Source organism: Dryobates pubescens, chromosome 32 (genome assembly GCF_014839835.1).
Source record: "Dryobates pubescens isolate bDryPub1 chromosome 32, bDryPub1.pri, whole genome shotgun sequence".
In the NCBI taxonomy this organism is placed as follows: Eukaryota; Metazoa; Chordata; class Aves; order Piciformes; family Picidae; genus Dryobates; species Dryobates pubescens.
This window is the reverse complement of record NC_071643.1, coordinates 9,741,117-9,762,587: the sequence shown is the minus strand read 5'-3', so window position 1 is coordinate 9,762,587 and position 21,471 is coordinate 9,741,117. Positions and strand designations below refer to the sequence as shown.

At 44.0% G+C, this 21,471-nt stretch overlaps 1 protein-coding gene across 1 annotated transcript in view; it reads right to left on the bottom strand.

Annotated features, from left to right (window-relative positions):
- Positions 1–21,471, bottom strand: part of EPHA4 (EPH receptor A4) — a 108,551-nt gene that overhangs the window by 37,135 nt on the left and 49,945 nt on the right. Inside the window, exon 5 of the mRNA XM_054175519.1 lies at positions 11,907–12,245. Within this exon, the coding sequence (XP_054031494.1) occupies positions 11,907–12,245 (339 nt within the window). The remainder of the gene's footprint in view (positions 1–11,906; positions 12,246–21,471) is intronic.

Genomic DNA, 21,471 nt, shown 5'->3' with positions numbered 1-21,471 from the left:
ACCACCATCACCACCCCAGCCCCCAAAAAAGAAACCAATCACGATTGCCATCTCAACTCTTGAGAAGAACAATTGGTTTTGAAGCCACCAAAGCTAAGGAACTTCACCTTTCTTTACTTTCAGCTCCATCAAACAGAAGAGGCTGGAGCAGAAAATGTGCATTTACACAGGTACCTTTCAGCTGGAAGGCCTCTAAATTGTACTTGTAGTTGATATTCAAAGCATGCAGCTACACCTCTGGCAAACTACCTGCTGCACAAAGAAAGGCTGGATGGACTCAACATGCTATCATCTCTGCCGTCAGGATGTTGAGGAACTCTTGAAACGGAATCAAGGCTTAGGTTTTCTGGGCTCAGATTAGTAGTACTTTGTGAAGGACACTGGTGTGATAGCACTTGGGACATCCTCAGGGCTTCCCAGACACTGCAAGACGGCCAAAGCTCCTCTACTTCACTCTGTGCTTTTGGAAAAGCTGAACTGCAGCACACCTAAATCTTACACTTTGAGCTCTTCTGGCAAGTCCTCTCACTAGAACAGAATTAAGCTCCCTTTCCTTCATCTGCAACAGGCAGAGTTCTTCAGGAAATTAAAAAACATTAATAGACCCAATGAGAGAGAAGAAAACATTCTGCACACAGTGTGGCTGCAAAAGGCAAAACTACCTGAAGCTTGATAATAATGGGGGACAAACTGGGGAAGAGTCCTGAGCTTCCTGAAACACATAAACCTTAAAATTAAAGTCTTAGTTCATGATGTCAGCAACAGATTACATCATAGATGGCACATAATTAAACTTACAAAGGGGTTTCATTATTTTGCTTTTATGCTGGATACTGAGAACTAGTGCATTATTCATCTAAAAAACTGTGTCAATTAGGGGGAAAAAACCCAAATGGAATAAGCAATTAAATATTAAAGGTGGCTGCCTCGGTGGAACACAGTCAGAAAGATAATTGGCAAAGTTTCCTGTGCAGTGCAAGCACCATTACACAGTAGGAACAACATCAAATCCTAAAATAAATAACAAAATCAAGCCCATGAGGTTGCAAAGAGTTGTACAAAGAACCCAGCCGTGTTCAGTGTCTGCAGGAGCACTGAGCTACGGGCTGGGGAAGCCTGTAAAAACAATAATCATAAAAGCATAGACTCATTAAGGCTGGAAGAAACCTCCAAGATCATCAAGTCCAACCGTTAACCTAACCCTGCCAAGTTCACCACTAAACCATGTCCCTCAGCACCACATCTGTATGTTTTTTGAACACTTCCAGGGATGGTGATTCTACCACTTCCCTGGGCAGCCTGCTTCAGGGTTTAAGCACTCTTTCAGTGAAGAAATTTTTCCTAATATCCAACCTAAACCTCCCCTGATGGCACATAAGGCCATTTCCTCATGTCCTGTTACCTGAGAGAAGAGATCAATTCCTAACCTCCTTTCAGGTAGTTGTAGAGAGCAATAAAGTCTCCCCTTAATCCCAAACTAGCTCAGCAATTGCAAAGGTGGGTCTGTATTCTGAGACTGAGCCATCATGATCAGTTCTAGATTGGCAAGAGGACATAAAGACCCCGTGGCAGCTCCCGATGAGAAGATCTCTGCAGCAGGTCATTCCTCCCCACCAAGACTAGGACCCCAGAGGGAACCCAGAAATGCATAGGCTGGGTACTGTAAGGAAAAATACCATCTTCATTCAAAACCTGCCATCCAAGATTTATTCCTTCCTTCCAACAGCATGCAAAGCACTATTTGATGCTGTATCTCTCCTCACTGTAAGGTTCATAGGGTTGATGTTAATTCCATTTGGTCATCAACTGATGCAAAACTTCAACTCTCTTCTCATTTGATCCAGACAAAGCTGGTCACTTCCATTAAGGATCAGACTGAACACTAGGTAGGAAATTCCTGTGATACAGAGCCCCTCTAACACCTAATGTTCACAGCTTGTTGGGTTAACAAATATCGACACAAATATTCCCTGGTTAAAGACAAACCTTTGATTGAGCAGTGCTCAAGCCTCCCTTTGAGCCCAGTCCACCCTCTTCAAATCAGTTCTTCCCAGCACTTCCCTAATTGCCATTTTAACCTTAACAAAGACAAAGAGCTGCAACGCTCTTGGAAAGGCCCTGCCAGGTGTGCACATCACAGCTGAGTAACACTGGAAAGCCCACAAACCTCTGTAGCTCCTGGAGGACTCCCCTTGGCTGCTCTGCCCCAGAGTGCCTGGGGAGCTAGAACACTGCAAGATTTAACACTCAGCCACTTCCATATTCCAGTCACTTTGTCTTATTGATGTGCACGCACAATACCCTGATAAACTAGGAGGGAGGCTGCAGCCATTCCATCTGCATTCCCTTTCATCCTAAGAAAGATAAATGGAGACTGATTCCGAGGACAGATTTAAGGAATGCAGTATGTTATCGAGACAAGTGCAATCTTCCCAGGGAGCCCTTGTAGTGGGTTGTCTTCAGATCATGCCTTTATTTGTTTGCTAAAATAAATAGACACCACACCAAACTCAATCTGTACATGACATCTCTCCCAGCATGCTCTACCTCCCTATTTGGCTTAGGCAAAACTGTCCACTGCTATTATTTGTTGACAGGACCATTTAATGGCACAGAGGAAATTAAAAGTAACAAAAAGCTAATTAAAAACTTCAGTGCCTTCCTTTTAGTCTGCCGTGATCTATGGAACAGAAAGACATTTATATCCACAGATTGCAGTTTAAAGGTTCTTCTGTTTGTAATAATCCACGGCTCTTCTCAGTGGGTTTTAATGCAGACAAAACCAAAAGAGGTTTTATGGAACTGTAGAAGTATTCCATAAAAGAAAAAAAAAATATAAAAAGGAATCAGTCAATTGTCTTTTTAGGACTAGGCAATAGAATTTGATAGCAGAGATAAAAGTTCTAATAAATTCTGCAGGAACAGTTCATACAGCCGAGACAAAAGTTGTAATTTCCTTTAAATTAACAATAGGACTTTTCCATAAGGGATGATTTGACATATAAATGACCAGAGGAATAAAATGCTAATGTTTGAGGGTCTCATCTCTCTCTAGATTAGATTTTAAAAGATAAATCCAAAATCATGATCAACTTCTGTTGTTGCCAGTTGGTAACTTTCAGTGAGACCCAACCCATTCTCAGAGTGCCTTACTAAGAGTTCTGGGACTCTGCTTCTTGAATTTAGTAGTGAAGGCAGATTACCTTAATTGAAGGTGACGCCATGAAATCCTTCAAGTAGATGCAGAGAGAAGCTATGCATTTGCCTGCTTTGTTTGGGAGGGGAAGCCCACTGGAGCCCTGCCATGATAATAAAGGGCTCCCTGCACACCCGTTCACACGTGGGGCTAAATGTGAAGTGACATTTCTCAATGAAAGGAGCAGTATTCACTCGTGTGCTCAGCATTCTGATGGCCACCAAAAGCTGGCAAACATGATTATAGAGATCCAGCAGGCGTGCCACAGCTCTATTTAGCCCTCCTGGTTTACTGCAACACTAAAAAAACCCAACCAACACAACCAAAACTCAAACACCACACACCCCCACCACAAACAAAAACACACCACACCAAAATAACAAAACACCCAACAAAAAGCCCCCAACACCACCCCCCACAACCAACCAACAAACACTAAAACCCCAACAAAACCAAAACCAGGCCACCTTGAAATGGCACTTTGGAAGCATGACTTCATGTATATGGATGGACTTGACATACTTTGTCCCTGTATCAGGAGCTGTGAAATATCTGAAGCGAAGAGGGTTGCTTTACCCACCCTTGGGGTCAGTTCAGCATCCTGCCCCCGAACTACAAGCCAGTGCAAGGACTTCAGGCTTCAGGGACTAGTGATGTTTATTTGTGCTACTCTGTATGGCATTTTAATTAGTAACTGTACGGGTTTCAAGCCTCTGAATGGACACACAGGGGCAGTTGTGCAGTCCAGCTTTTGTGCTTCCACTCCCTCAAAAAAATCTCATTTGAGGACATCAGCAGGGGGTTAATGGAAGCTTTGATAAAGTTCTCCGAAGCCTTTTATTGTTGCTCAACTCCAGACTGGACTCTGCTGTCTCTCTGGCTGCTTCCCAATTAATTTAGTTAGCTGCAACAACAAGAAAATTTAGAAGCCAATCTAAACATTTGATAAGCCACAAACATTCTTGGGCAGAATCTCCTTCCGCATGACAATATTTCCTTGCCAGCTGTTGAAGAAAGGGTTCAGACAGGACAGCAAGTTTCATGGATGTGAAATGTCAGTGAAAGGAAACATGCAGTTAGTTCAGAGCAAATAAAAACTGCAGGACCTCTGCAGCTTCACCTCTGTCAGTTGGGTAACTATTCATCTGTACCAACATCACTGAGACCAGAATTTGACCCAATTTGATGCCTCCTACAAATAATTTAGTGTCATTTAAATATAGTCAAAGCTACTCAGTCCTGAAATAAAACACTTTGGTTTCCACACCCCTACCTCCCTCCCCCCCCCCCCCCCCCCCCCCCCCCATTTTTCCTAGCAAACCCTGAGATCTTTTCAAAAATGTGACCAAACTCTTACTTAAATGCTGCAATTATTTCTCAGCTCTGACAAGCAACTCGTCTAAGCTGTTCACTGAACCCTGAAGCTGATTATTTACTAAGGATCTTTAGAAAGCACTACTTTTTTGGTCTCCCTTCTGACCAAGACTTGTATCCCCCACCTTGAATACAAATTCATGGAAATGGGTGGTGCAGGCAGCTTTGCCAGCAAGCAGTCAGTTGTTAATTTCATTATTATTTGTGGAAAGCTGTAGTTACCTTAAAATAAAATTTAATCCCTCCTAACAATAGTTTTCCCAGATTTGTTTGTAAGAAGGGAGCACGTATGCATGGGACGAGTCATTTATTACAGACCATCAGTTAAAGCCTGAGCAGCGACACAGAGTTGTTAATAAGAAACTCCCATTTGCATCTGCCGCCTTGGAGAAGCTCCTTACTCAAAAACATTATCTTACACACACAGTGACAGCAGTTGACACACAGTATCTCTGAGGGTCTGAGAAACCTCACACTCAACTCTGAGATCTGCCCATCGAAAAGCATTCCCAAAGCATTTGCTCCCATGAAATTCCCAGATTTCTTGCACTGGAATCACTTCTCTCTCTGTATTTCCCACCGTGTTTCTGTTCAAAAGGCTTGTGGTTTCCCAAAAGTCATTATTTGTTTTGCTCCAGAAGTCCTCGCAGTAACTCCCTTCCATCCAGGTATTCAGACAGCAGAAGCCAAATCTCAACTCTTTTGGAGAAGCAAAGCGAGGAAAGAGCAAGACAGGTCCTTGTCCTGCACAACCTGCCAGGTCACCTCACCGACCAGGGCAGGGGAAACACCGCAACAGCTGACAACGTTCCAACCCTTCTGTTTGAAAATGTGTGTACAGGGAGGTGGGAGGAACTGTTACTTGTATCTGGCAGATAAAGTGAAGCCTTAGAAACCACACTGATTTAGATTCAAAACGAGAAAGTTGCATATAATTAGCCTGGAATTCTGCAAGATGCTGCAACAAATCACTCGGAGTGTCACGCTCACTGATCACTCCTTGTTCAAGTCCCTGCTTACTAGTTTTGAATCTCTTTCCCTGTTGAATTCATGCCCGACAGTTCCATCTGAGGAACAAGGAGACTACTGATCCATCATCCTTAGCACAAATACCTCTAAAGCAAAATAAAACCACCCCTTTGCAACTCCCCTTTTCTATTACCCTACCATTCTGCAGGGGAAAAAAAAAAGGAATGCAACAGTGAGAAGCATCATATACACCCCTCCATGCTCTGGACATCTGGCACAGATCCAGATGTTTGCTAAGAGATTATTGTAAAGCAGGCCTAGGGGAACTGGGTGGCCAGGGTTCTGTGAGTGTTTATACACACCCAGCTACGTGCACGAGTTTCCTCCTGGGTTTGTGTGCCTATAAAAGGACTCCTGGAATAGGGTATTTGTATCTTTTGGCCACAGGGAACAAGTAACTGGAAAGGGTGGGACGATGCTTATGGCAGAGACTTTGAAGAACAACAGAATTGAATTGACTCCTGGATATCTGGGAAGGCTACATGCAGGCATTGCTGTGTCCAGCATGCTTGGACAGAGACACAAGCTCACCCACCTTCACAACTTCCATGTTGGACCATCCAACTCACTGCAAACCTCATCACTTTCCAACTGGAACAAAACACTCCCCTAGAAACAGCCTGCCCCAGCACCTTAAGCCTGCCCTCCACAATGCCCTAATCCTCACCAGCCACCACCCCATCATCACATCATCCGAAGGACCCCAACAGAGAGCTGCATTGGACAATCAGCAGCCGTGAACAGAAACCTGTGTTGGCCTCCACATATCCTTAGCAGACACTAGAGACAGTTGATGTTAGAAGAGAAAATTTACTTATTTTGCCAGCTTATGCTATTTCAGAGAGCCTGTGAAACCATTTTGCAACTGTATGATGAATCCTGTCCTCAAGATCCCCAGCTCTTTGGAGATGAGGTCTTCCTTGGGGTTGTACAGCTTTTCAAAATCACGTTTCAACACAACAGCTCACCATCAGGATTGCATTAAAAAAAGAGCAGTCTGAACAGCTACAGATCATTTGAGAGCAACATTAATTTCTTTCACCTATCAATAAGATTCTCAACATGCACATAAATATCACCACATAAAGTCAAAAATGTTATGTTCGCTCTCAGCAAACTGAAATGATTCACTGTTATTTATACTGAAACCAGGGCTAGACTCAGAGAACACGACAGAGTTCAGAGAATCAGATGGATCGATCGACCTTCAGAGTACCTGTTAATTTTATTTTGCAGCTGTAGTTTGAGGGTATTCATGCAGTCACCCAAGGAAAGCTCTGCGACTGAAATCAGCTTAACAATATCTTTTGATGTTTCACTACCGAGCAACTCTGCATAGAGAGGTTATAAATATCCAGGGAAGCAGCACAATGAAAAGAAAATAGTGAGAACCTTTGCTTTCCTGGACGTGGCATGTGCTGCTTTTGATCTGCCTGAGCAACTATTACTTTGTCAATACGAGGAGGGCACACTGACCAAGGGCAATGTCTGCCCGGGAATTTTTACTGCTGGCGCATCGAGCGCCGCACAGGCTAAACCACGCCGGCAGAATGTGAGGCCTTATATGCATTTTCTGTGCTGTGCTGTACAACACGTGAGGAATGCTAATCAGCCTTTGAATGCAAACGTGGGCTTTCAAAGATGACCCACTGAAATGCAAAATGGGAATGTATATTCCCTTACCAAAAAGGCCAGAAGAACTTGTGAGTCATCTAGAAGCAAGTAATTCCCCATTTATTTCCTCCTCCTCACCATTTCTAACTTAAAACACAACAACACTCAAAGGATCTGGTGTTTCAGATTAATTTTTTTTCCCCTTTCAGTAATGGAATTAAGCACATAAACAACAAACACAGACAAAGGCTAAACAAAACCAAGCTGAGATTTTTCTTCCCTTCAGTGTACGTCAGTATTTCGGGTTCATCACAGTTTTGCCACCACACTCAGCCTGTCCCAGCTGAATACTGGATTCACATGTGTATTTTCAGCGCTGCTCAAGTCCTGGTGGCACCGTGACCCATTTTAGCTCCTGCCTGGCGATGGATGCTGAACTACCTCAGGGCTCTGAGTGATGCTGAGGGACCAGGGGAGCATACAAAAGAGGGGGGAGGATAGCAGCAGAGACAACCACACTGCACTGTCTCCAAGATGAAGCAGCTCTGAGACAAGCGAACAGACAGGCAGACAGGCAAGGTGTGGGGATCAGAGACAAAGGAGTTGGGGAGAGGAGCAAAAAGAGAAAGGGGAAAAATGGGATTGAGAGCCTGAGATATTCATAAGGAAGATTAGTTCTTGATCCTGAATATAGGCATCTTGAAAACATTCAGCCTGATGCAATGGGAGAAAGAGTAAGTTTATTTATTTATACTGTATTTTCATCCTAATTGGCACATCCTCCCTCCATCTAGCTGTGCTGGCCCACTTAAGGCAACGCTGAGCCTCAGGTAACCTAACAAGGTAACAAATCAGCAGGCAGCCTGTTTACTCAGAAATACCAACCCTTTCAACTCCAACAAAGCAAAGGAGCAAGGAGGACACCCATCCCTCATAAAACACAAACAAAAAGCAAGGAACCGAGCAAGCAGCATAACAAGTTTGGATGTTAAATCTCATTTAGAGCTTGTGTATGCTCTTCCTCTCCTCACACTGCCTTACAAACAGAAAGCATCAGTCCTTGTGGTACTTCCCCCTCAAACATGCACATAGCAGTGAACCTGGCTGGCAGGCTAGAGATCAAAACAGCACTATTGCGATCATTAATAAAAACAGAAACTGTTGAGTGTCTCTTCAAAACAACCCCAAAAGCTTTCTGCTTGCTGTGAACAAGCTCTTTTTATTGAGATTTAATTTTGAGTGGCTTCACAGCCTTATTCTTAGCGGAAAAATAAAAATAAAAGGGAGCCCAAGATTTTTTTTTGAGCTATTCATCTACCTGGTTGAGTTTCCCCCTGAAATGAGCTTCTGCCAGCAGCACAGCACGAGCATTGCTGGTTTGCATCTCTTCCACAAGTCATTTAACATTTTTAGAAGACAGAGTGCTGATTTCAACTGAAAACCACACAAGGCACCACTGCTGGTGGAGACCCTTGATATCAGCATTTCCCAGTGCTATGGGCACTAGCTTCAAGTTTCAACAGCTCACTATCCCATTCCTCACTGGTTTAATTTCTTTTGAATCTTATATGGCAAAACAGTGCAGGTTCTCATCTCAAAAAAAATTATTATACTAAACATGTGGAAGAGTGAGCTGAATTCAACACTCAAAATTCTTACTTCACAGCACTGAAGCATTTCACAGGGTTTTGATCCCGATTTGAATGGCAAAAGCTTATTTTCATTTAAACATTTTTCTACAGTGCTGGAAGCTGAAGAGTTTCTACACAAAGGGGATAAACTGGCATATTTCATTATCTCCAAGAATAAAATGGTAAAAGCAAATACAAACCCACCTGTGCTTTTCAACCACACCTTTTATGTCATTGCAACACATTGCTTCAATTTGTGCGGGATATACCAGTAACTGATTTCTCATTGCTTTCTGTCCATCTCTAAACACACACTTTCTTCCAGAGGGGCTAGCATCAATGTGAGCAAGCACACAAATAGGATATCCAAAGCCATGCTCTACAATGTCTATGTATTTTATTCTGATTATATGGTTGCATATTTGGAAGGTCGATTTAAGAGTGCTGCTAAAAGGAAGGATTCTCTGCTCCCTTGCACACCCAACGCTGCTGAATTTAACTCAAAGATGCACCTCCTGCAAACAATTCCAGCAGACTCCCTAGGCAACGACCCAAAAGCACTTCTCATATCTAAAGAACTACATTAACAGCACTTTTTTTTCCCCTATCAAATATTGGAAAGCACAAGCATAGACAGCAAAGCCATAAAGTCATTTACACATTTTCAGTGTTGGCAGTTTCATTTTTATTAGCAAAACAGGAAAAAAAGAGTGCTGTTAAAGGAGGAACTTGGCTCCAATCTGGATTAAGAAATTGCTGCAAAGAATCCAAAGTGCCTTTAAATTAGTGCAAGAAAAGTGCAGGATCAAACCCCAGCCTTGTGGCCGTGCCCTGTTGCGACATGATTTCTTTCATTATAAAATGAAATATGGCAAAAGAAAATGAGTGGCACAAGGATTTAAATGCACCCCAGATGCACATTGACAATGATTAAACAGATCAGCACTTGTAAAACCCAAGGGTCCAACTTAACAAACCTTTACTCGGGCAAGCAGCTTCCCCGAAATCAATGGGGGTATTTGCATCTGTAAGGACTATTTATCTCAGCTGCGATCTGTAGGTTTAGGCCACACATTTCTAGTTAAACACTCGCTGCGGCAGAACGCACAAAGTCAAATGAAGAACGGAGAACACCGACACCTCAGAGTTAATTTCCATTTGTACCAGCAGAGTTTTTCTCCGGCCCTCTGAAGCATTTGATAGACTGGGCATGTTTCTAAATTGGAAATGTTGGCAAAAATACAAATTGCCTGACGTGAACGAACTGCTACTCATGGATAATAAACAAAATCAATTCTTATTTGCATATTCAATCAGATTTTGGTTTGCATATTAAAGCAGAAGATGGTAGAATTTTCACACGGTAGATGGATCCCACTCACTTATTCATGCATGTATGCATCCTCTAATCCTTACACATGCTAAAATGAGTCAGAAATACTCTTTGCTGGGCTTTCACAGCACAAAAACACTATCCCTGCTGCTGTTCTCAGCCTTCTCTTTTCATACCGTGTATGACAGCATTCTCCCAAGGCTCTGGAATAGCCCCTGCTCTCTATTAGTGGCCTTTTCACTAGGCAAAGTGATAGTTTGAATTTTTGAATCATAATTTAGAAGGGATGCTGTCAACTCTACATGTAAAGAACAAAACACACCGGAGCAGACTTTTAAAGGAGCTTCAGCGTAGATTTAACAATTCTGCTTGTAACTGTCACTGCAAAGTTGACTCTGTCTCCCACTGTTAATAGTGAAGTGCTCTGGAGTGCAGCTAAAAATGTGTACAGTTGGACTATGCATGCTGGGAATTCAAAACCAGTCAAATACTGCAATTCAAGCTATTTATATAGTCCAGTACTAGCAAAATACACAATGTTAATTGTGGAGATGGAAGAAAACGAGTTAATCACTTTTGAGTTTGAAACACTGCCACAATTAATATTATCCCATACACAACAAGTAGAAGGATAACTGATAAGCCTGTAAGCTACCCTCTGAAGTAGTGAACGCTTGCAGCATCTGTGGGACTTGAAGGCAATCAGCACTGTGAGCAAGGCAACAACAGGTTTGACAGTCTTGGAGACAGTCTGACAGTCTGGGTATCTCATCTGCATGTAGAAGGGTGTCATATTCAAATGTATATAATTTTGTGCACTACGTTAAAAATTGCACTGGAACCCTGTGCTAGCTGCAAACAAGGAAGGTTTTCATGTAATTACAGAATAAAATCATACAGATGATCAAAACTGAGCTGCAGTATGCTGCGGCAGCCTGCACTAGATCAAGCACGACTGAAGAGCATCACTGCCTAGGGTGTGTGAAATAATCGGGTATGAAATAGTAATGCACTCTCCCAGATGAGTGGCATGCAAAAATCAGCCAGCAGGAAGATGAAAGCTCATCTTCATGCCAGCTCTGATCAATTGAAACGTAGTTAGTGGCAGTTAAGGAGGTGTTTATTTATCAGTGAGATAGGATCTGGACTCTTTCCTGTGCAATCTGCTCTGGGTGACCCTGCTTTAGCAAGGGAGCTGGATCTTCAGGTATTCCTCACAAACCCCATCACTAATTCTTAGATTCTGTGAATTTGCAGAAGACAGCAGGCAGGCAGGCAAGCAAGCACCCACTCACTTTTCTTTCTGAACACTACACAGTGCTCTTTCGACGGAAACAAAACCCTGTGCTCCCCCAGTGAGTATTTTGCCCTCTGTAAACATCAAAGGTATCTTCATGCCCTTGTGGAGGGTCTCCCCCACAAAAGGCAGAGTTGCTAGTGGCCCAGGCTCAGCCCTCACACAGCAGCCAGGGCTGCCGTGCTGTTCTGCTTCTGCAGAATGCCTCCCAGTGTCCCTGCAGCGTGCTGCAGCACAGCTCTGCTCCCAGCCACAGGAATCAAACCCTCTGCTTTCCCAGCTTGAAAGAATCTAAACTATCCATACAAACAACCAGAAAACGAGGGTTTGACCCAGTTAAGCATTCATTTGCTAGTGCTAAATGCAACGGAAATCACAGATTTCCTAAAAACAAGCCGAGGAGAGGCAGAGTGTTTGTGCTTAGGCTCCTACCTGCTTGGTTAGTTGTCACAGTGACCGACACAGCTTGGTCCTGGCTAGGATTCTGTTTGGACACTCCATTCACCGCCCAGACTTCAAAGGTGTAGTTTGTGTGTGCCAGGAGGTCAGTGATGGAGACTTTGGTGGTCTTCAAGTCATTCTGCTGAGGGCTGAAGTGCACACCGCTGCCACAGGACCGGCAGCGGCTAAGGTCGCCGGCACCACACCTCTTGCATACCACGTTGTAGGAGATGTCCTCCCGACCACCTTTATTCTGGGGGGCAGTCCACTCCAAGTTCACCGATGTCTCATTGACATTGGAAATCAGGTTCTGGGGAGCAGATGGAGGGCCTAGAAAGAAAAATTCCACATGGTTTTAAGTAACTGGGAAAAGAAAACCAAAACCACAGCTTGACGCTTACAGAGTCCTGGTTGATATTGTGAGTGTGCAGCTCCCACTTGAGTCAAGGACAGAGGGGACCACACAGAATTTTACTTCTCTGTGTCAAATGAAGGTGAAATATTAACAGGTAGATCAAACTCTGATATCTTTACTTGATAAATTGAACAGTATTTTCCAACTCTAAAGGAACCTGAAAGCCCTGCACTGCAATTAAACAAGAGTGGGTTTTTTTCTTAATTATTATTTACATTTCTTATGAAAAACTTAAAATCCCTGTATTTTACATTTATTTCTCATTGTCTCCCAAGCAAAGCATCAAATGCACAAACTCGTGCTTCACTTGAGACTTTTAAGGTCCCCCATTACCTACAGGCAGATTTTCCCTGGAATTGTTGATTTGCTGATATTTTTCTCTTAGTAATAGCAGCAAAATGTTTTGTGGATATGACATCAGCTCACATACAGTGAACACTTCGGCCCATTACGAAGGGAGCTGAACATGATATTTTGGGATGCAGAAAGAAGATTTGAGTATCATGCTGGACATAGAACTAAGGCTTTGAAACAGGGAGAATAAAGGCCACAACAGGGGATTGCTAGAGAATGTGAAAGAAGTCAGGAGGAAAATAGAGCAAGCAGCTGACAGAAGAACTGATGAAAGAAAACTGGTCAGGAACAAGAGACCCTACAGAAAGCTTGGAAACAAGACTGAATCACAGACACAAGGTCAGCTTTTGCACCATGGGGATGGGAGACTTTAAGACTCATAAACATGCTGCCAAAACAGTTCCCAGCTGGTTCCAGCATGGGAACTATGGGATTTAGGAACAGAGACAAAGGCAGGCTGCAGAGCACCTCTCTGGGCAGAGCTGGGTGCAGAGAAGGGGGGACAGAGGTAAAGCAGGCAGCTCCTCCCAGCACTTTCAGTAACTTGCTGCAGGGACTGTGGTGGTTGTTCTGCCTCCAGTAGTGCCCTATGTTGCTCTGCAACCAAAACACAGGCAGAAATCTTATTTGCTTAAATTCCTGCAGGCCCCAAACCAATAAGCACACTGAAAATGCGTAAGAGCTAAATCCTGTGACTCCATCTAATTTCAATACAGCTGAGATGAGAATTTTTACTATCCTTAAATTTAACAAGGATGATTCAAAGCAACCCCATGAAGTAGATGGGTGCTTTGTGCATCACAAAAAATGTCACTGAGCATTAAAAGGCAGCTTATTCTGGGGCAAAACACAAGGACTTCACATGCAATACTTTAGGATTGGACATATGGTAAAACTGCATCGAATAGAAATGAAACAGTGAAAATGAAGCTCGAAAGATACGACAATCCAAACAGGAACACAGGAAAAATAGCATCCCTTCGTAATTAGAACTTTAAATACAAATAATACTAGCAGAAAGATACTGGCAATAATTCTGTAGGAAGTCACAAATGCAATTTTTATTCAAGACACAGGAGAGCTTGTGAAAGCTTCTTAAATCTGATCAAAGCATATCTGATGGTTGGAATTTGAAAGAGGTTCAACCAGACCTCCGAGCAGAAGAGGAAGGGAAAGAAAAACTGGCAAATTTCATTCCAGGTGTTCCATTTCTGTTACTTATAAAGTATCATGAAACTGGAAAAAGATTCATCCAGCACCAATTATTTTGCTAAGTGTATAATTAACTTATTTATAATTTCTCATATGCCAAAGGTATCAAACCAGCCATCAGGCTGAGATGGGAACTGAACACCTTATGGTAATTCCAGCAGAATTTCACCAAGTGACTCAAATGCAGCAGTGAAAAGGTTGAGCCATTAAGAGATGACTATGCTGAAGATGAATTTTGGCTGCTGCAATTCATCAGGCACATCTAAACAGAAGCTTGAGACCTGAGCACTCTGAGGACGACAAGGTTTGGAGGGCTACATTGTGTCCCTTGGTTTGTGCTTGAAGTCACCAGAACCTAACACATTCGACAGGAGCAGAACTTGTATTTCAGGAGAGGCAGGTAGGTTAAGAAAAGAGTCTTAAATTACACAGAGGTCAGATGTATTTACTTATCTTCAGTACCCCAATGAAATGACTTCTAGCTTGAGTCAGGATTGCTCCTCTGTGCTCACTTCAGAAAAAGGCAATTAATATATTCATTTGGAAAAGAGGGAAATCCTCCCTTCCTGCCAAACCTTTGAGTTAATCAGGGCTGACAGGTAGAATTACTGCAAGGAGAAGAAAGCCCAGGCAGCCCCTGTGCTGGGGGCCCTCCCGCCTGCTCCACCACAGCCCTGCCATTCCAGACTTTTATTTATAGGCTGGCAACACTCAGGACAAAACCCTTTGAATCAAAGATCAGTTACCAAACACAGCAAAAGCCATTCCCTGCTCAAAAAATGCTTAAGGACCAGCAGAGAAAGAAAAGGGAAAGAAATGGCTTTTAATCGCTGTCCATCACATGGAAACTGAGGTGTAGAGAGGTGTGGTGAGACAACACGGGCATGTAAGTCATACCCTGCACACCATGGCATCAACGACAGCTATTCCAAGTTTCAGCCTGGTACCTATGCCCCACAACCAGCTCACTCTCACCCAAGAGGTAGGTTTGCCAGCTCCCCTGGGCAGCAGAAAGTGGTCTCTGTTCTGCCTACAAATACACAAACCTCCTTTGCAAAACTACACCGAGTGCAATAGGGTGGAAGACACTCCAGAAATCATCAGCTCAAGGGGCAAGACAGGAAATGCTGAACAGGAACTCCTCTAAACCTTGTCTATCCAAAAACTCCCCAGACTGCCTTACTAAGGCTCTCTCTTCCAGACAAGTCAGTGCCCAAAGCTGGTAACATTTGTTCCTCTGCACTACCAAGGAGGCAGAACAAGCTACAACCTCTGAAGGAAACCAGCAGCCTCAAGAGACTGCAAGCCCAAGTCCACAAAGGTCTGGTCTCGCCAGAGCAGCTGTTGAAACCAGTGAGAGCTGAGGATGCTGTCCCTCCAGAGGACCTGGCAGCAGCAAGCCCTGAACAGAGGCTGCTCCTGTGAGAAATGGCAAGAGCTTTACAATAAGAAAAGGAAAAGGCATTTTCTTATACTTGCTGCAATCACACCAGTAAGAGCACGGCCAGGAGAGCCGAGATAAGGCAGTGCCAGCACAAACACCGCCTGTCCCCGAGCAATGCCCACCCCTGCCAGGGCTGCCCACGTGTCAGGCGAACCAAAGCGCTCCTCGGGAGGAGGGCTCACACTGCCACACTCGCAGCCTGAAAGAGGCGCCGTTTAGCTCAGATACAGCAGGCAGCTTGGGGTTAAACTCAGACTTGCTCTGATGTCCATTAAGATATTTTCCAAGGCTCTAGGTCCAGTTTCACATGGGAAAATGTGCCAGAATGAATCAAGCTCCCGAGAAGCCAGAAGTCAGTAATTAGTATGTGGGACAGGGCATTGCAGTGTCTAAACAGAGACGCAACCAAGCGGAAAACCAGGGAAGCAGATGCTTGCAGGTCACGGAGATGAGTGCAGCACCTCCAGCATGAAAAGGAAGATGTGGGGGAGTCTCCCAACACTGGGCTGACAAGCAAGGGGAAAAGCAATTTCTTTTCTTGCTGGAGCATAGTTATCAGTGGAGCTGTTGGCACGGGGAACAGGGAAGAGTTTCAGATTGATGGGCCTCGTTTCAAATGTTGAAACACAGGGCGTATCTGCTCTTTCAGCGGCCATCAGGATTTGCTTTTTTCTGACAGCAGAGCCACTGCCAATAGATGAGATGCAAACCCTTTCAGGGCCATGGCAGGCTGAAAATGCCGGCACGGTTTCAAGAGGAACCCAACTAGCAGGATCCTGCAGGAACAGTGTCCTGCAGCCAGACCTCCTCCCTTACACAAACCTTTCTGTCCTCCTGCAAAAAAACCCAGCCATGGGGCAAGTGAGAGGGAAGACAGAGCTGCACCACTTAAACTGGTGCCAGCAGTTGTGATTTTGTTCTGAACCTCATGATTTATAGCATTTTTCTAAAACTCCTGCTGATGGAAGGATGCTGTTGCCTGAACCATTTGGCTCTCTGGATGCCCAGAAGAGCTTAAAAACATGGCACTCCATACAGGAAAAAAAGAAAATAATCTAGAAGTTTGTAAAACAATGAAGTTCCTTTTATAAGGTTTGGAAGCCAAGTGCTCTCACTTTCCTTGCTCAAGAAACAGACAATGAGAGATGGATCTGCAGAGCTGTTTGCACCTCTCGCTGCAAAGAGGACATGGGGCCTGAAAGCTGGATCCCTCACCCAACCCCTTTACCGGGGCACAGGAGAGCTCCTCTGTGGGAACACAAGGATCGGAAGTTTTTCATTTGATTCCTTCCTGCAGGTCCATAAATCTTGCTTCACAATAAACTCATCAAAATCAACTGAGCCATGAAGCAAATGGAAAGGGCCTGGGTGGAGCAGTTCATTGTGTGTTAGGACTGAAAGAAACACTGAAAAGTCTGTTTAGCAACTAATAATCTTTGTCAAGCTAATCTTGCTACCTTCCTCAACCCTCCCATTAGATTTACCTAAATGTATTGGGCAATGTAGGTTGTTTGCCATTCTGTTGCTGCAATAAGCTATAGCTGTGATAACTCTGTCTCCTTGAGCCACAGACAGATCTGTCTGTCTTAAGGACACTGCTTGACCCCATGCCAAATGAATTCTCAGGAAAACTAGAGCTTTTAGGAGGTTAATAGTATGAGTACACTAAAAGGACTGATGTGTTTTAGCACTCACCACCATCTCAGGCTGCATTTTAACTTTTTATCCATGAATATGTCTTTCCCTTCCTTCCCATGAAACACTCCAGTCCCTCTCCAGCCTCCCACACACCACTACCAGTCTGATAAGAGGCTTGATGAAAACCATGACAAGGACACATACTAATCTCTGATGAGCTTCCTCCTGCCTTCCAGAGCTCAGGACATCTCTGTGTGCTACACTACCTGTGTGCCAACTCTCCATGGATTACAGGTCTCTGTGGGAAGAGTTAAGGACCCTCTGTGATTCATAACCAGGGGCCAAGCTTGGTCTAAGCAGTAGAGCGACTTACCTAGCAAGCTCTTCACTGTGGAAGCTCTATGTGGGACTGAACCAGCATGTGGGGAGGTGCAGGTGGCAAGGGCCCATGGCTGCAAAGCAAAGTAGGCTGCAGACTAACCCTGGGCATAATAACATTTCATCAGCAAACCGTTCATTTGCAAGGAAAATAGTGTTTTGCATTTACATCAGCTGCCCTTCAACTAAGGGACTGCCAGAGGTTGTTGGCTCAAAGTTTGGCTGCTGTTCAGATGCCATCCTGCTGAGGAAGTTATCCCAAAGCTCTTTTCTTCCTGACACCAAATGATAAGTTACAGAAAGTAGATTTAGTTTAGATGCAAAGAAGCTTTTTACACTGAGGGTGGTGAAACACTGGCCCAGGTTGCCCAGGCACGTAGTAAATGTCCCATCCCTAGAAACATTCTGAGTTAGGCTGGACTGGGCTCTGAACAACCTGTTCTAGCTGAAGATGACCCTGCTGACTGCAGGGGGGTTGGATTAAATGAATTTTAAAGGTCCCTTCCAACCCAAACTGTTCTGTGATTCTATGAACTGAAGGCGATTCAGGCTAGTGGAACTGGCAAAATCATTCTCCCAAGGACAGGGAAAGTCTATCCTGAATGCAAGGAACAATTTCAAAGGCAAACAGCACAAGGATGATTAGCTGCAGCCAAGTGAATATTCTTGCTGCCCTCAGGGGTCTGTTGAGCCCGGCCCTTCATGCATGCCAAAAGGAAACTGCAGGAACCAGGACCCTCATGTGCCCAAGGATGAGGTTTAAGCAGGCTGCACAGGGATTGCAAGTTCTGTAACACTGCAAGAGGGCAGCTCTTCCCTGACAAACTCCATAGGCTACAAACCTACGTCAAAGGGCCTGCTGGAGCTGGGCTCCAAAAGCTGGAGGAGCTCCAGCAAGACAGGCACAATTTGTCAGGCATTCAGACAGACGCCAGCCAAGTCAACCCCCCCCCCCTTTCTCCCTACAGCTGTAAACCTGACCCATCTACACAACTGAGAAAAACCTCTGGAAACTGACCCTGGGAGCTTGGAGAAGAAATGCAAGCACAATGTGCTGGGGAGCTGTATTTAAATGGTAATGACAAGGGGTTTAATATCCCTGGTTTTACATCTTCCTTTTTTATTACTGATCTGCCCAGCAAGGTGCTGCTCTAGAAGTCTCCGTGGGTGTATGCAGTAAATTCAATTACAGTTCTCTACAGCTGGACCAGACAGACTTGTTTGACATAAAGAATACTGTCTTCACTAAACCAGTTAATTCAGTTCAGCAACAGTGTATGGTTAGGAGGCGTGGATTAAAGGACAGTGAAAAGAGAAGAGAAAGAAATTATTCCCAGCAAAACAGCTCCCGAGTGACTTTGTTGACCAATAAAATGCCAAGAAATAAGGCAGTTTGGCTCTCTGCTGCCCCACAATGCCAGAATCCCATGTTTAGACAACTAGCAACTCCAAATTTGGGGCCAACAGCTTTTGGTCACCAAATCTATGGGTAAAACAAAACTAAACCAAAAATAATTTCTCCTTTTCTCAGAAGTCCTGAGGACAGAGCACTGAAGATGAAGTACTGGGCTTTAGTTTGGCCAGTTTTATCAGGCCTAAGTATCCATTAATTTACTACTTCCTCAGGTTGAAAAAACAAAACAAAACAAACAAAAACTCCACCACCAACAAAAAAACCACCCCAAAAACCCAACCACCTCAGAACAGGGTTCTGATCCTTAATGCCTTTAAAGGGAATTTAGCACTCATAAGAAACCCATTCTGATGGCACTCCAAATGAAGCACACTCTAGCCCTGAGCAGCCACCTGCCCACGTTCTTCTGCCACAGCCTATCCCCTGGCAGCAGGCTCCTGACCAGGAGCTCCTCTTTCTGTGCCAGCTCAGTCCTCAGCCATTAATAGTGGTAGCGGACGATTCTGGCAGCAACATCACCCATTAAGAACTAAACTGATGTTATCAGTGTTTGGACTGTAACCACATCTTTTTACTACTAACCTATGGTATGGTTAATATTTATTACCTTGAAAGGTCTGTCTGGGGAAGGAGAGCTATTAAAAATTCAAGCTGAAAGCCACACTCTCCATGGAAGTGCTAATGGAGATATTCCAAATCTACACCCTTCAGAAGGCAAGCCTTCGTTACGTGCATCCTGCCAGTCAGTCACCAGAGCAGTGCATTTATACCCTCTCTTAAAAGAGAGGCCCTTTCAAAAGGTATGTTTGTGACTCAGTAAACAAGCAGGATGAAGCTTTCAAGCCCTGCAAGGAGAAAATTATGAAAAAAATCATTTACACAGACTGTGTGTGCACACATGTGTAAAAGCACATTTATCAGGTACCGGATGTCCCTGCAGCCAGGGCAATGGATAATTATTTTCAAGCAGGTTGTCACCCTGCATTCGGTCTGGGTTTGCCTGACAGTGTGAAATCGGAAGGAAGCTTCATTGGCAATTCCCACCAGACATCAGAAAACCTCAAGCATGTAGAAAAGACTTTAATCTTCTTTAACCATTCCTGCACTCTCCTTGAGGAAAATATCACCTCTCTTTTCTGAGGCAGAAAAAAAAAAGTCGCCCGTAGTTTGATAAGGATTAAAAATTATTCTAACCAAAAAACCATAATTCTACAATAACCTTGGTTCACCCTCAGACTGAGAAAACCCTGCAAACACACTGTTAAATGCAGAAGAGTGCCAGCTCCGGGTGTTTGTTAATCCAAGTCAATCAAGGCAGACCAGCAGGCTTCAATGGGCTTGGGACCAGGGCTGACAAAAGGATCGTCTTTATGAGCCTGCTCCAAAGACGCTGACCCACTTCATCTCCAGCGCTTTCAAAGGGATCACAGGGTATTCAGAAATCTCGAGCTAATTTGCTACATAATAAACAAGATTCATACAAGAGGGAAGGCTGCTATGACTCACCGTCGTTTAAAAGGAGCCTGGTATGAACTGGCCTGTTTGGAATCAGCAGCTTGGCCTTGGCTATACTACAGAGGAGCAGTTAAGTCTTTGATAAGTTACAGCAGCAGCAGGCACCTGGGAATAAGCATCCAACTGCCTAATAGCAAGAAAAGCTAATGAGAAATGCACTATTAGAAGCAGTGGAAAGTCAAGCACATCTGCTACACAGGATCTGAAAGGCAGCTTTTGTGTACAATGCAGCAGGAAGAAAGAGAACAAATAAAGAGGTGTGAAAAAAAGAAGAGAGCCTTACAATAATGAACTCTACAGATCTTTGGGGCACATCTACAGAGAACAAGGAGATGTCACTGGAAGTCCTTCACATGCCTTTGAGTGAGGCAGACTCTGCTGAGGCTTTCAGTTGTGTTGCCAGCCTTGCCAATGTGAGCACACTGCTCCTACTCTCTCAACAAGATGCCTTTACTGTACAGATCACCTTAAACAACTCTAATCAATACTCTCTAACTTGACCATGATGCTAAAATTCGCCTCCCGGAAGGCCGGGCTGAGTGTGAAACAGAGTTTGCTATTTTCAGAGTGAATGCAAACAGTAATTATTAAAGAAGCAATCTCTTTAAACCCTGTAAGTTCGCCCACTAAAAGGTCTGGCAAAGCAGTGCCAGGCACAGTCTTGAAGAAAAAACACTTTGGCATCTCCTCTCCATCTCATAAAGCTTCATTAAACCTGTTCAACTGTGGAGCTGTCAATAATGCTTCAGGATGTGAGCTGTGAAGCCTTCAGATAAGCCTTCGCTGTTGATCTTTAACCATCTGAAAGGCAACTCATAACACTAAGTAAACACCTGGGCTGTGCAAGTTTAGGCTGAGAAATAAGGCCCATACTTTGCTGTGACAGGTGTAGATGTTGCTGACACTAATTGCTTCTTGAATCAGTTGTGGATGGGGCTCCTGTTGCTGTGGGTTCGTTTACACAGGCACTGACAGTTCGGACAACCTTGCTTCTTGTCAGACTGGCTATTCATGACCATTTATCATTATAGATTATGCTTTTAACAACTGTTGAGACCAAAGTCAACAGACTGCAAGATGCAGAGGCCACTTAGAGTATCAGTCATCTGCTCTACTTCCATCCCCTCCTCCTGTCTGCACATCACAACTGGATTTTAAATACAACTAATTTGTTAAACAATTTTTA